This window comes from Hyalella azteca, unplaced genomic scaffold (genome assembly GCF_000764305.2).
Source record: "Hyalella azteca isolate HAZT.00-mixed unplaced genomic scaffold, Hazt_2.0.2 contig17967, whole genome shotgun sequence".
NCBI lineage: Eukaryota > Metazoa > Arthropoda > Malacostraca > Amphipoda > Hyalellidae > Hyalella > Hyalella azteca.
The window spans coordinates 21,891-37,504 of record NW_025947728.1 but is presented as its reverse complement, the minus strand read 5'-3'; the positions used below and the strand labels follow the sequence as shown (position 1 = coordinate 37,504).

Below are 15,614 nucleotides of genomic sequence, written 5' to 3'. Positions count from 1 at the left end.
ATAATTATTGTTTCAAAGAACATGTAAATGAAAAAAACGAAAATTGAAATTCAACTGGACGAACTGATAATAGATTCAGATCTAAGATTATATTGTCTTCATGTAATTCCTCGCGTCATCTTCATCTTCTCATCGTGTAATCTTCTCGTCTTCATCTTCATAAATTCAATATTTAAGCACGGTTGTTGAAAATATATAAATATATATTTTCTTTATAACAAACATGTGCTGCGGATAATTGTGTGCCAGTTATGGTTTTGGTTAAAATTACTTGGTCGACCATTATTCCGTGACACGCGAATAAGTTGCATCAATGTTTCTCTAACCCCACGTAATATATCATTAAATAACTAGGCTATTTAATTTTCTGTTGCTCGTTAGATATCCCGCGTTATTTGTAACCCCGGCGGCAACGCTCTGCTTGTGGGGGTTGGTGGCTCCGGCAAACAGTCGCTCACTCGCCTGGCTTCCTTCATTGCTGGCTACAAGACTTTCCAGATAACACTTACCAGGTCAGCGTGAACACTTACCAGGTCAGCGTGAACACTTGCCAGGTCAGCGTGAACTTAGAAGGATTCTGACGCCGCAAAGTGCATTTTCAATATACTCGAGGTTTGTAATAAATGCAAATTATTCACATCCTATCTATATTATTTCTAACGAAAACAATCTAACGGTTTAAGGGAATGAAATTTATTTTTTTTAATGATGTGTGTTACTTTGGGGTGTTTTCTTTCAATTTTCAAACCGTTTGTTGTTTTAATTTGAATTCACGATTAATATGAACTTGCCTTAAAATTAATGTTCGTTTACGCAAGCAGTTCAAAACCTTTTGTTGCATGATTTCACGTTTCATTCTTTCCAAAAAATGATTTGAATAAACTGTATTAAAAATTCTATCAAATTCTGTATTGATTGTTCATGTGTAATAAAGTTGATGAAATCTTCGTAGTTTCGGAAAATGAGGCTCGTGCAGCAAGCGAATATGTATGAATAAAAGTATTATTGTCATGGTGGAAAAAATATATATACTGAATATTTTTTATTACTTTGACTCATTTTAGCTATTTTTTCCCGCCCAGGTCGTATAACAGCGCCAACTTACTGGAGGATCTTAAAGTCTTGTACAGAACCTGCGGAATACAAGGGAAAGGCACCACGTTTATTTTCACCGACCAGGACATCAAAGAAGAGAGCTTCTTGGAGTACCTCAACAATGTGCTTTCGTCTGGTAAAAGATTTGCCTTTTGAATTTGAAAGTCTTTATTTTCTAGTGTAAATTTTTGGCAGAATTTTCTTTGCAATTTCTAATTTGTCTTATATCTACAGAAAAACCGACATAGAGCATCCCTAGCAAGTAATATCTCGCAGGAAATTTCAGTTAAGTAAACATGATAGACGCGTTTAGTATTCTTCTTCAAGTTGGCAGTAATTGTCTACTCCATTATTTAGGGATGAATTTTCTGGAGAATGTGAAGGTTGATTTAGCCATTGTAATCATTCTCTCCAAAAGTGCGACATAATGCACTGTATGATCGAGAAACTTTTGTAGCGATATTCAATTTAAAGCACTGTATATTAAACGTAAAACATTTGCTATGTTATGAGTGCGCGCGGAAAAAACGTTGAAATCTATTCATAAGCTCGTTGATGGCGTTGTTTGCAGTTGTGAGCTTTCATTTCAGTTGGGTACATGTTTTTTTCAAGATACAAAATGCGGTTTTGTATAACACTAACCGACTACAAGCTTCTTCACAACAGACATTACAAGTGATTTCTTCAGTCAAATGACCAAGGCTTTGCCAAAATTTTATTATGATTAAGTTATATTTATTTGCAGGTATGGTAAGTAACCTCATGAGTCGATTGGAGGTAGGTGTGAAAGAGGTAAATGGAGTAATAATGATTACTGATTGCAGGCATAGTAAGTAATCTTTCGAGTTAATTAAATGCAGGTGTCACAAGAGTGAATGGAGTAATACTGATTACTGATTGCAGGCATGTTAAGTAACCTCATGAGTTAATTGGATGCAGGTGTCACAAGAGTGAGTGGAGTAATACTGATTACTGGCATGGTAAGTAATCTTTCGAGTTAACTGAATGCAGGTGTCACAAGAGTGAAAGAAGTAATACTGATTCCTTTTTCTCTCAGGGATGGTGAGTAACCTGTTCAGTCGAGACGAGCAGGCGGAGATCGTCTCCGAGCTTCTGCCCGTAATGAAGAGGGAACACCCCCGCCGGCCTGCGACGCCTGAGAGCGTCATGGATTTCTTCCTGCAGAGAACCAGACAGAACCTGCATGTGGTCCTGTGCTTCTCACCTGTGGGTTATTTCAAATTTTTATTTTCAAGTATTTAACTTTCTACCGCCTGACATGAGTAACCGGAGCAATATTGTCACAAGCCTACTTCCCAAAAAGGATGCGTTATAGTGAGCGCAAAATGACTTGCACCGATGGTTGCCGCCACGTACGACAACTTTAAAATGTTCTCTGTTGCGTACAAACGTCCTCAGGTTGCTACACTCAATAGTTTACGTATAATTTAAGTTGAAAGTTATGTTCCCGGAGAGTGATATACGGCGGTAGAGGGCTAAGTATTTTAATTTTTTCTAATTTTAGCTTATGCAACTTTCTACAATAAGCATATTGTGTAGTTTTCATTCGTCGGGAAATAATTTGAGTGACTGATCACGGTTAAAATGAGTGAACAAACTTGGCAATTTAGCGAGATATTTTGAATTACATTGTTTTTTTTTTTGCTAAAGTCCTTCTCATGCGTGAGGCTATTGCAAACATGTTCTCTTTTGAACAAAGAAAATTTAAAAATTATGTCTATGATGAGAAGAGAATCCACTCAAACGATCTTCTAAATTTTTGTGAGCGCGTCGTGTGATGTATGTGCTACATTAATGATACCCTCATTATAGATACGATAATGATATCCTAATACGAATTCCTTAATTTGTTAGGTAGGAGACAAATTCCGAAGCCGTGCAATGAGATTCCCCGGTCTTATAAGCGGCTGCACCATCGACTGGCTGCAGCCGTGGCCGCGCGACGCTCTCGTCGCCGTGGCCGATCATTTCCTTCGCGCCTTCGAGATCATCTGCAGCGACGACGTGAAGGCCAACCTCGTCAAGTGTATGGGGTCCATGCACGACTTGGTGGCGCAGCTCTGCCACGAGTATTTCATGAGGTTCGTGATTGTTTCTCAATATCAATAAATATCATCTTGCGCTCTAATTTATGATGCATTTTTGCATTTTATGTGTAAAAGAATGTTTCTCTCTAATGCTTCTTAACAATTTGGAGAATATAAACCTCAATGAAATGCATGTTGTGTCCATTATTCAATGATGGAGCAACTCTAGCCAATGTTAGAACACATACAAGATTCGTCTAGCAGCTAGATAATGGGAAACTCGACCTAACTGAATCATTAAATAATATTCACCGTGATGGAATATTAATCATATTACGTATAACCGTGTTCAAATGTTTCCACTTCACAGGTATCGTCGCGCTGCTCACGTGACACCCAAGTCGTACCTATCGTTCATTTGCATGTACAAGAAAATTTACTCAGACAAGCGACAGGAAATTGGCGACGCGGCGGCCAGGATGACGTCTGGCCTCAACAAGCTGCAGGAGGCGTCCGAGGCCGTCGAGAGGCTCAAGGAGGAGCTGTTGGTGATGGAGGGCGAGCTGGAGGTGGCCTCGCTGCGAGCTGAGGAGGTCGGTATGATCCCCAGTGAAAATTTACAGACGCGTCAGCTTCTGATTTGGATTACCAGAAGCTGGGGCGACTCTGAATTTTGTTACCCAGTGAATATTTACAGACGCGTCAGCTTCTGATTTGGATTACCAGAAGCTGGGGCGACTATAAATTTGGATTACCAGAAGTTGGGGCGACTATAAATTTTGTTAGGGGAGGAGCTTGTGAATATTTTCAATTGATATTTTTTAGCGTTGACTTTTCATGTGCAGAATATTCATACTATTTTTTCGCAATTCATGTATATATATTTAAAACTTTCTGCCAAATTGTGAATAATTCTTCATTTAACAGACACTCGTGCAGTATTTGTTTATTTTATCCGGATTAAATGTTGTCTTGAACAGACTAAGTACGGGAATGTTGTAAATATATGAGCATACTATATGCGCTGTTTGGTAAATGTTTGAGAATTGTTAAAAATTATAAAGATAAACAATATAGTACGACTGTTTGATGGACATTATTATGAATGAAACGGTCATTAAATTAATTTTGTTGAACTATTTGTTAGTGAACCATCAATATTGACGTTTCTGGCATGAATCTTGATTAACCGTGAAATTATTCTTTCTGATGATATTATGATGTCGAAAGAATTCATGATTTATATCCTTATGTACCGTTAAATCTTGGATTCTGATGAAATTTTAGAAGAGTGTTGATTACGAATTCCCATCAGATCTTAATTACTCGTGAAATCTTAATCGATTGGATCCTGAAATATGGATATTTTGCGAGTGGATATTGCAGATCCTGAAAGAAGTGACGATCAGAGCAGAAGAAGCGGAGAGCATCAAGGTGGCGGTGGAGAAGGTGCGGGACAAGGCGCAGGTGCTCGTGGACTTCATCGCCAAAGACAAGGCGTTGGCCGAGGAGAAACTGGAGGCGGCGCGGCCAGCGCTGGAGGAGGCCGAGGAAGCTCTTAACACCATCAAACCTGCGCATATTGGTGGGTGATCAACTTAACTTGATTCCGTTGACCACTGTATGGTGATATTTATTACACAACATCTCCTGTAAGTGATCGCAGATGATGTGGTCGTTTAAAATTAATTTAGAAAATTCAGAATTATAATTTTAGTTATCAGTATACCTCTTATTATGCATAACTATATTAGAGCTTTGCATTGACTAATTTATTTCTATGTTATTATTTACAGTTGATGAAACTTTTTGTGCTATTTTTCCAATAATTTATTGGATTACCTAGTAAAATGTACTTGTTTTCGGTGGCATTAGAAACTTCTCCAGAAAAAGTTTGATTATTATTGGGTTTCAAAAGTTAGATTATTATAATAGTATTAGGCTCTGTTTGATGACCGAAAACTCCAGAAGTTTTTAAAGTCACTCACCATCCAGATTTGGAGCAAATGCTAATAATTACACGTATAATAGCAGAACGTGTGATCGTCTGGAAACTTTCTCTGAGAAATGGTTTCGTATAAAACCAAATCCAAAGACTGCAACTTGATTAATTTGAAGTGATTAATTTCAAGTCTTTCTTCAAGTACGACGTTTCCAGCCTTGGCTGAATCAATCTATATTTCTATTTATAAAGGTGACTTGAAATGTTTCACGAATTTTAGCTCGGCGTGAACGGTTTCATGATCTTACGGTGTTTGTTGGCAGCGACTGTGCGTAAGCTTGGGCGTCCTCCGCACCTCATCATGCGCATCATGGACTGCGTGCTCATCCTCTTCCAGCGCCGCCTGCAGCCCGTCAAGGCTGATCCTCTCGTCGCCTGCCCCCGACCCTCGTGGCCTGAGAGTCTCAAGGTGTGTGGAGTCTCGTGCCATGGCGAATTTTCCTCACAGCCTTCCCTCTTGTCGTGTTCCTAGAAATTAATTTATCTAAGATTAAATCAATGTTTGGTATTCCAGTCTACCGGTCCTGTTCCTCGTTGTCTGCTGTTATTAGTTCCTAGAAAACTCTAACGTCTCAATTTCAATTTTAAGTATCATTACCGCAAAATCTCATCTCAAAGTTTAATTTCTCAAAGTTCCAATTAGACTTTTCCTGTCCTGTCTACCTTGAATATTTCGCTCAGAGTGCAAGAATCAAGAACTTAGTTCAGTTAGTGATCATTGTTTTATTCGAGCACTGTATGCTCTGCTTTGTTCAATAAATCGCATTCAAACTAGACAGTCACTTGGACGCAGACGAGAAGTAACCTAAGAGAGCTATATAATCAGTGACAAGCGGGAGCCATCACTTGTATGAACCGACTATTTATATTGTAGCACAATGATTGTTTTTTCTCGATGAGAATATTTTATTTCACGCTTCAGATGATGGCGAGCACTACGTTCTTGCTTTCGCTGCAAAATTTCCCGAAGGACACCATCAATGACGAGGTCGTGGAGCTCCTCGAGCCTTATTTTAACCTTGAGGATTACGACATGGACACGGCGAGACGAGTCTGCGGGGACGTCGCTGGACTCCTCTCGTGGACCAGAGCCATGGTTGCCTTCTTCACGGTCAACAAAGAAGTTTTACCGCTCAAGGTATGCATTAATGTTACACAACATTAACACTAACTGCTCAACATTCAACAACATTAACTGCTGTCAATGCTATTACTATGCAGAGGCCTGGTAAAACGTAGGCTACCAAGAGTAGACGATGGATTACACATTGGAAATATATAAGGTTTGCATCACGCTAAATTTCAGGCGAATTTGGCACTGCAAGAAGCGCGACTGCGCGTTGCAATGGGTGATTTGGCACGAGCTCAAGCCTCCCTGGACGAGAAGGAGCGCGCGCTGGAGGAAGTCCGTGATCAGTACCAAGCTGCCCTGGCAGACAAGCAGAGATTGATGGATGCTGCCGATACTTGCAGACGCAAGATGCAGGCCGCAGTCACTCTTATCAATGGACTGGCTGGAGAGAAAGTTCGATGGACTGAACAATGTTTAGACTTCAAACATCAGCTGGGAAGGTAGGATGTGCACGATTTTTATGTAATTTTAGCGCACGAAAGCCACGGAAGAAATTTGTAACTAAAACTTAATACCAATGGTTCCTGCAAAAGTCTACATTAAGAAATTATGATTGATGCGTGTTCACCATCCATCAGCAAGAGAGCAAAATAAGTTCGACTAGGAAAAACTAATTTCTTTTATTTCATTCAATGAGAGAAACTTTGACACAGCGAAACTTAAAAAAATTCACGGTATCCTGTGATTTTAAGAGATTAATGACGTTTTCACCGTAGGCTTGTGGGTGACGTGTTGATCACCACGTGCTTCCTTTCATACGCCGGGCCCTTCAATCAAGAGTACAGAACAAAAATGCTCGCCACGTGGAAAGGAATGCTAAACAGCCGCCAAATTCCGTTCACCACCAGTCTCAATATCACCAACTGGCTGGTTGACAACGCCACGGTAAATTCCCTCTTCTGTGGAACTGAAACTTGTATTTTACTCGTATTTACGCCGCAAATACGAAATTTGATCCATCAGGATATATGCAATTCTCCTCTAAAGACTACAACGAGTAAAATTTTCCAGCTTGAAAAAACAGTGAAATTGCTAAATTCAGATTTGACTGATTAATGGTAACGTAACGGTTACTTGAATCCATACTGAACGCAGGCTTACTACGACTCTGCTCACAAAAAACAGGGTTTTATAAATAGTAATAAAAATTACCTAAACCAGAATTCAACTAGTGTCCGTGAAAGATAAATACCAACGTAAAACTTTTTTGAAACACGAAACAAAAAAATCTACCGATTTATCTTCGAAAGGTTACGGAATGGAACTTGCAAGGCCTTCCGAATGACGAGCTGAGCATCCAGAATGGCCTCATTGTCACCAAGGCTTCCTGCTACCCTCTGCTGATAGACCCTCAGGGACAAGGCAAAAATTGGATCAAAAATCGTGAAAGCAAAAATGAACTCCAGGTGAATTGAGACTTGAAGTTATGAAAATTTGGCTTATTTATTCTACGAGTAAAACTTCTCCTTGGTTTTCTAGAGTCGCTAGTGTGGTATAAGCTTGTGAGAACAATATAATAATTTTGTCCTCGCTCAGATAACATCTCTGGAACACAAGTATTTCCGAGCCCACCTCGAGGACTCCCTGTCGCTTGGCCGGCCTCTGGTCGTAGAAGACGTCAGGGAGGAGCTGGACCCTGTGCTCGATAACCTCCTCGATAGGAACTTTATCAAATCAGGATCGATTCTCAAGGCAAGTTTTGAAAAATTTTCAATTTACTGGTCAAGTACTGGACACTAGAGAGCAGAATGTATCGCGTTCCATGTCAAAATATCAAAATAGTGCAAATTATCCGTGATTATAGTATTTAACCATCACGTGAACAATTCAATTTTCCTACTCCTTGATTTTATTACCTAAATACTGTAACTATAACATAGTGCATGCTATTCTTGTCGTAGTGCATGCTTTTCTCGGTTGACAGTTACTCTGGCAGTTCAGTGACTTTATGAAATAAATACAGATAAATATAAATACCCGTTCGTAAATTTTTCTCTCGCGACTCAGCATTAGGTACTGTGTCCGCCTCGTATATAAGACGCTTCAAACTTATACAGGTTGGTGTTGGAGACAAAGAGTGTGATGTGATGCCTGGTTTTATGCTCTACATCACCACTAAGCTACCAAATCCTGCCTACACTCCGGAAACAGCAGCAAAAACGTCCATCATCGACTTTACCGTCACGGTTCACGGGCTGGAAGACCAACTGTTAGGTAAAATTAGGCATCTCGTCTGATAGAACACGGTATTTTTTTCCACTAAAACAGCTTCAAACAATCCATGATAACATCTATGTTTAGTTACTGAAATAAGAACCGAAGACAGGTCTTCATGGAACGCAGAAGTAAATTAGAAAATTTCTCGATCTCGATGTTTTTCCCGGTGAATATTTGGAAATGGAAGACTGTGACTTGTATGTGGAACCTCCAAAATATTGCTGGTGCTCAGATAAAACCGAACGTTCAAGTACGACTGAATTTTTGCTGCCTAACAAGATTCAGTGAGACTGGATTTATGTGTCAATTTTGATTCCTAATGAATTGACTCCTGTGAAATTTATATTTTTTTAGGTCGAGTTATCAGAACGGAGAAAAGTGAACTGGAGAAAGAGAGGATCGCTCTCATCCAGGAGGTGATGGATAACAAGAGAAGAATGAAGGAACTGGAAGACAATTTACTCTTGCGGCTGACATCCACCCAGGTGCGTGTTGTGTTATGTGTGGGTATACTATGTGCTCACGGTGAATGCATCCATTTACTTTTTATTCATTCAAGAGAGAATAAAAAACAGTTGAAAGTCTCATCTTCAAAACTGCATGATGAGATAGCATAAAGTCATGTTGATACGTTGTCTAGCGCTCGTATGTATTTTTAGGATTAATTTTGTAGAAATGATTGTTTTAATCCGATGCTATATATGTGGTGCACGTAATTTTATGCTCAAAACCACTCGCAACATTACTCTTGTAATGTCTTCGTGACTGCATCTGTACAAATCAAACAATGCCATGTACTTCATCTGGTTGCCCGTGTTTTTAGTTTAGACATTTTTTGCATCACTGCGAACTCGACTATGTTTTTTTTCGTTGTGAAAGAGAGGCGCGTATGTTTGTGGTTCGTGTTTGATATTGCAATTTGCATATATATGTTCACATATTCCAATGAATTGTGCTAGAAATTTTCGCCTTACGCTGAAGATACGTGAACTTGCTCGCACCTCATATTTTGCATCAATTAAATTGTTCTTGAGTCTCAAATTTGATTATTAAACGTTTTTTTCACACAGGGCTCGCTAGTGGACGACGACGATCTTATTGTGGTGCTACATGAGACTAAGGCCACTGCAGAAGATGTCAGCCATAAGCTCCTAGTGGCCGCTGAAACCGAACTTAAAATTAACGGAGCCCGGGAAGAGTACCGAGCCGTGGCTGCCAGAGGCTCCATCTTATACTTCCTCATCATGGAAATGGTTGAAGTGTCGTGCATGTACCAGACGTCCCTCAGACAGTTCCTGACACTCTTCGACACAGCTTTGCTCAAGTGAGTCTATTTGACACAGCTTTGCTCAAGTGAGTCTATTTGACACAGCTTTGCTCAAGTGAGTCGCGATTTAGCCTTTATCAGTCAAGTATCGTGTGAATCACTAATATCTGTGATTCAATCGTATACTGCTCTGAATTGTTAATGGTGTAGAGTGACTTAGAAGTTTCTTTGGTTTTCACTATAAGTATTCCAAGATCTGTTCAAAAATTGCTCGCAGCCGTTGAATTGTACTCATGATATGTGTTCTAAGCCATTGATTATGTCTAGAAAAACTCGCTTCTGGACAATGGTGAGGTGAGGGAAAACAATTTTATCGAAATTTTGGGTAATTAGTATTATAAAAAATTCTCTTGATATTTAATCTGTTCAGAACATGCAGAATAATCTCGCGATAAACGCTAATTACCAAAATTATATTTAACGTTCAGCTTGTAAAGAAAGCTTCTGTAAAACAAATCAGAAGTTCATTAAAAAATGTTCATCGCTTCACAAAAAATTAAAAATTTTAGGTGTCATTTTCATTCTTTTCCTTGACTCGGTGCTGCGGCCACTTTTCAGAGCTGAGAAGAGCTCGATCCCCCGCAACCGCATCTCTAACATCATCAAGTATCTGACATATCAAGTGTGGCGTATCGCGTGCCGTGGCTTCTACGAGCGACACAAGTTCCTCTTCACGCTCCTGCTCGCCATGAAGATCGACATGCACCGCGGTCACGCCACGCACGAGGAGTTCATGACTTTCATCAAGGTTTGATGAAAATTTCGCTTTAATCTAGCTGGAAATTTTTTATGAAAGTTTCATCTGTGTTCTAGCTGGAAATTTTTGATGAAAATTTCATCTTTGTTCTAGCTGGAAATGTTTGATGAAAGTTTCATCTTTGTTCTAACTGGAAATTTTTGATGAAAATTTCTTATTTGTTTCTAGCTGGAAATTCCCGCAGGGTTTTAGTTTTAAAATGTAACTGTAAAGTGTGTTGTCGTATAGTTATAATGTTATACTTTGTTACGAAATAGTAATTTCGAAAAAAGTTGTGCAAAAGGTGATTTTTCGAAATAAAGTATTGATGAAGTACGGTATGTTCATATCATCAATGAATATTCATCACTTTGACCAGTTTAGGAACCAATTTTCAAATTCTGAAATCAAATGATTGATGATGATTCCTAAAATTTACTCCATCGATTTTATGATTCATGAAAATGTAACAATTGATTCCGTACATTACTGCAAGCCACAATTTGGAAAGCCACATATTAGTTTATATACATGAACTCCTATTAAGACATTAGGTCGGAATTTATTATATATTCACGATTTAATTACTGTGAATATTTACAAATAATAAATATTTATCATTATTTGAGATAATAAATAGTTATTTATTATCTCGAAACTTGTAACCTCCAAGAGCTAATGAAATATTACAATTGACGTTCATTATTACAAAAGGCAAATTGTATGACTTTAAAGGGTGGAGCGTCTCTAGATCTGAAAGCAGTTGATCCGAAGCCCTTCCGATGGATCCTGGACATCACGTGGCTGAACATAGTTGAGCTGAGCAAGCTGCCGCCCTTCAAGGATCTTCTCCAACGCATCACTGACAACGAAAGGGAGTGGCGCGTCTGGTTTGAAAAGGAAAAGCCTGAAGAGGCAAGACGAAACTTATATATTTATTAATATAATTATGTATTATGGTATTTTTAATTAGGATCTTATTGAATAAAAGTTATTCAGGAAAATTGAACAAAATGCAAATTTTCATTATAACTCTGGAATATCCACACCCTCGTTTAGCAGGGCCTCACGATTCTACTTAATTGTAAAATAACTTGGGTAATATTACGACGAGGTAGGTATTGCGGAATCTAATTCAAATTATCCTTCCGTTTTCATAGCTCCAGGCTTCAAACCGAAAACTTGCAACTATCGATTATTCGTTGCCCTTCAAATATTATTAGTATTTTCAGCCACACATCGTAATTTCCAAAATAAGGTAACGAAATGGGAGAAGAATGTCGAAGTTATGTACCTTATTCCACATAAAATTGAATTTTGAATTCGCTATTGCAGTAGGCTTAAAATTCTTAATTTATATATATATATATATATATATTAGTATAGGTTGGCAGAATTTCTTCTTTCAAGCAGGTTTCATTGAAGACCAGAGAATTTGTTTTATTCGCAATTTTCTTATTAGTTTTTTCAATATATCGAACTATATTTTTAGCTGTCTCTTATACACATCTAGATGTGTATAAGAGACAGGCANGAAATATTTATTGTTTGTAAGTTGAGTTGTTTGTGTGTCTGTAGCCTGGTACTGCAGGAAATTACATAAAGTCTATTCAAGCGCATGGCTACAATATTCAACGCGTCGGTGTACTAAACGAATCTGAAATTTCATTCCTAAATTGCGGAACTCCCAGCTACCGCAAAAACATGGATTATATATATATATATATATATATATATAATCCATGTTTTTGCGGTAGCTGGGAGTTCCGCAATTTAGGAATGAAATTTCAGATTCGTTTAGTACACCGACGCGTTGAATATTGTAGCCATGCGCTTGAATAGACTTTATGTAATTTCCTGCAGTACCAGGCTACAGACACACAAACAACTCAACTTACAAACAATAAATATTTCCAAAATATAAGTAGATTGCGGTATATTATAATGAACAATTTTTACACTAGGTATTTTTCGATCGAATTTTAATTGTGTAAAACGCGTACACTTCAATTACAAGAATTCTTTAACAGGACTCTAGAGGAAAAATTTCCTATAAGCGAAAACAGCGATAGAAAAGTTGCATGTTTGTAGCTATCCGGCGATGGTCTGGAAATTTTACCACAAAGCAGCTTCTGCTGCCTCTAAAAACATGATATGCAGAAACTAAACTTGGCTATTTTCAGGAAGAACTGCCATGCGGGTACTCGAAATCGCTGGACATGTTACGACAGCTGCTGCTTGTCCGGTCCTGGTGTCCGGACAGGACACTTTCTCAGTCTAAAAGATACATCAGAAGTAAGCTCGCCGATTCTGTTTCTTGATTTCATGTGGCTTATTACCTTCATGAACCTCAGGGTGGCCCAGTGGTTAAAGTTCAGAGTACCAGGATTGACGCAGAGAGGCGCGGGTTCCATCCCAGCTCTGTGCGCCAGTTTCTGGTCAGAATCGGCGAGGAGGTCGGGCGGTTAAGCAAAGCAGAATTGTAGCAGTGAGTTGCGAGTTCGAGACCGCAAAATACTGTGAATGTTCTGTGATGTTAAGAATCGGCGACAGGCCTACGGCCTAATAAACGCTGAAACCGCTATTTTTATTTCATCTCGACCTAAATTGTCAGTTAAGGATGATAAATCGATACATGAAGAGAAGTTGGTATAGTCAGAAAGATCGGTTTGTGATTCAAGGACGAACAATCGTTTGAGAACGAGTAGTCGGTTTAGGAAGAGAAGACAGTTTAGAATTACAGCGGTAAAAAAATTTAAACAGAGGGTTTACTGAAACGTTTTTGTTTTTGTACTCAAACGTTACTGAATCGCATGAACCCTTGTAAAATTTACATTTAGTTTTGCTAACCGTGATCTAAAAAGTCTTAATATTTTAGTATCAGTCATAATAATAATATTAATAAAATACAGTTTCTTACAATTGCAGAGACATGATGACATTGTATCATTAGAAATTTTAAGTACGATATTTTTTCCCCACTTTTTAATCTCATAAACTTTTTGACGCATATTGAAGAAAGAAAATTATTTTTCACCTTTTCAGAAGCTTTAGGGGAGCAGTTCGCCGACCCCGTGGTCCTGGACCTGGAGGCCACCTGGGAGGAGAGTGACCGCCGGACGCCCATGATCTGCTTGCTGTCGCAGGGCTCTGACCCGACGCTGCAGATCGAGGCTTTGGCCAAGAGCCGAGAAATGGGTAAGTCTTTGAATTGTAGATACTAATAATGCGGTATAAGGTTAAAGTGTATGGCTTTCATCGTGAAGGTAGTGTTGCGTGTGAGAGTTAAAATTCGAATGACTAACCTACCGCAACTTAGCAATATCATTTAGCTGTTAGATGTGATATTCGAGTGAAGTAAACTGAAATATAGATAGTATTTATAATATAACATTTTTTCGCTCGATTTTCGGTTTTTGCCATACTGTTGTATTTTATTTTGGCTTCAAAGCAATTCGTATTTTATTATGGGACGAATAATTACATCAAAATAAATTTGATTTCATATATAATATTTTTCGTCAGAACTGCGCACAATTTCCATGGGACAAGGCCAGGAAGGTCACGCTCGAAGGTTGCTGCAGGAGGCCATGATCAACGGTCGCTGGCTGCTGCTGCAGAACTGTCACCTCAACCTCTCGTTCTGCCTCGAGATTCTCGACTTCATCTCCGACACTGAGATCGTCCACACGAGTTTCCGGCTCTGGCTTACCACTGAATACCACCGCAACTTCCCCATCGGCCTACTGCAGGTTCATTATGTGCTTTTTGTATACAATACGGGTATATTATTCTATATATTTTACTATATTTCATGTCATAAATGGTTCTTATTCTCTTATTTTTTTTTCGTCGACATTTTCAAATGATGCGCATTGAAATATATAGTTTGTTTTCCTTTTCAATTTTTGAGGATCTTTAATTCTTTCATGTGCATGTGCTAAGCCGCCACAATGCAGTTTGAATTTAACGTTTTTTTAAGTGAATTTTTGTATTCCAGATCACAATAAAAAATCAAGAGAAAACCATTATTTATGCATCGGGTACAAATATTAAATTTCGTTCTGCTCGTCATGCATGATAATCAACCGCCTGCATGAAAGTCAGGTAATGAGTCTATAATAAGCGCAACTTAAACTATGAATTTTCTAATCTTTAAAATCTACGAATAATTTCAGGTCTCCATCAAGTTCACGAACGAGCCTCCCCAGGGCATCAGAGCCAGTCTGCAGCGCACGTACTCTGATGTTTCCCAGGTGCGCCTCATTGATTTTTTCTATTACTTCGCATTAGTAAATTCTTCGGGAACAATTAAAGCCGATTCCGTTACCAAAAAAATGACGAAAAATATTCCTTTACTGTCGAATATTTGCCTTCACATTCTGACATCTGTAAAAATTCAATATTAAATGCTCGATTTCACTAACAGTTATGCATCTAATATTCGTAAACTTGAAACACGAAACATTGCTTTGAGTTGAGTTCTGGCAGTGATCGAGGACGCACGTAGTGTTTGCGGGTCCCAACTTTCTCACTTCTTACTATGCCGGTTGACTTATCTCGCGAATTTTGTACCGAAACGATTTCAGTGAAAGGTTCAATGTTAGTGCAGTTCAATCAAAATTGTGCGAATAGTGAGAAAAACGGCTAGTACAAGTGTTTTATTCCCGACAAATTCTAGTGCGTGAAACGAGGGCAAGTTTTTGAAAACCCTCGGCGACTGCCGGTAACCCGAGAACAATCGCTGCCTTGACTGCGCTCAGGCCTCGCCTTCCTATACCCTCCCCACCCTCTTGGCCCCTACACCTCCCCCTCTCCACCCGCCTTGCGCGTTTGATACCTTGATTCCTCCACCACACCTCTGTGTTTCCCTCGCCAGCTGCAGCTCAGCTGTTTTTCCAGCCTTAATTTTCGAGGGAACTTTACTATACTCAACTCAACTCAGTCGTATGTTTCTCCGTCCTTTTTCTGTATTTTTCTCCGTTCAAGAGATCTAGTTCGTGCATTTAATAATGGCTGGACAGAAAATAAAAAAGATAGTCGAAAAGCCCTCAACC

General features: G+C 38.9%; 1 protein-coding gene across 1 annotated transcript in view; it reads left to right on the top strand.

Annotated features, from left to right (window-relative positions):
* The window catches only part of LOC108673426 (dynein axonemal heavy chain 5), a 75,450-nt gene that overhangs the window by 46,318 nt on the left and 13,518 nt on the right, over positions 1-15,614 (top strand). Inside the window, 21 exon segments of the mRNA XM_047885445.1 lie at positions 382-512; positions 1,083-1,231; positions 2,153-2,322; positions 2,971-3,197; positions 3,514-3,736; positions 4,530-4,728; positions 5,409-5,554; positions 6,068-6,283; positions 6,452-6,717; positions 6,994-7,162; positions 7,528-7,683; positions 7,814-7,969; positions 8,335-8,491; positions 8,849-8,979; positions 9,565-9,818; positions 10,380-10,569; positions 11,293-11,472; positions 12,684-12,852; positions 13,603-13,755; positions 14,083-14,309; positions 14,736-14,813. Coding sequence (XP_047741401.1) covers positions 382-512; positions 1,083-1,231; positions 2,153-2,322; positions 2,971-3,197; positions 3,514-3,736; positions 4,530-4,728; positions 5,409-5,554; positions 6,068-6,283; positions 6,452-6,717; positions 6,994-7,162; positions 7,528-7,683; positions 7,814-7,969; positions 8,335-8,491; positions 8,849-8,979; positions 9,565-9,818; positions 10,380-10,569; positions 11,293-11,472; positions 12,684-12,852; positions 13,603-13,755; positions 14,083-14,309; positions 14,736-14,813 — 3,747 coding nt within the window.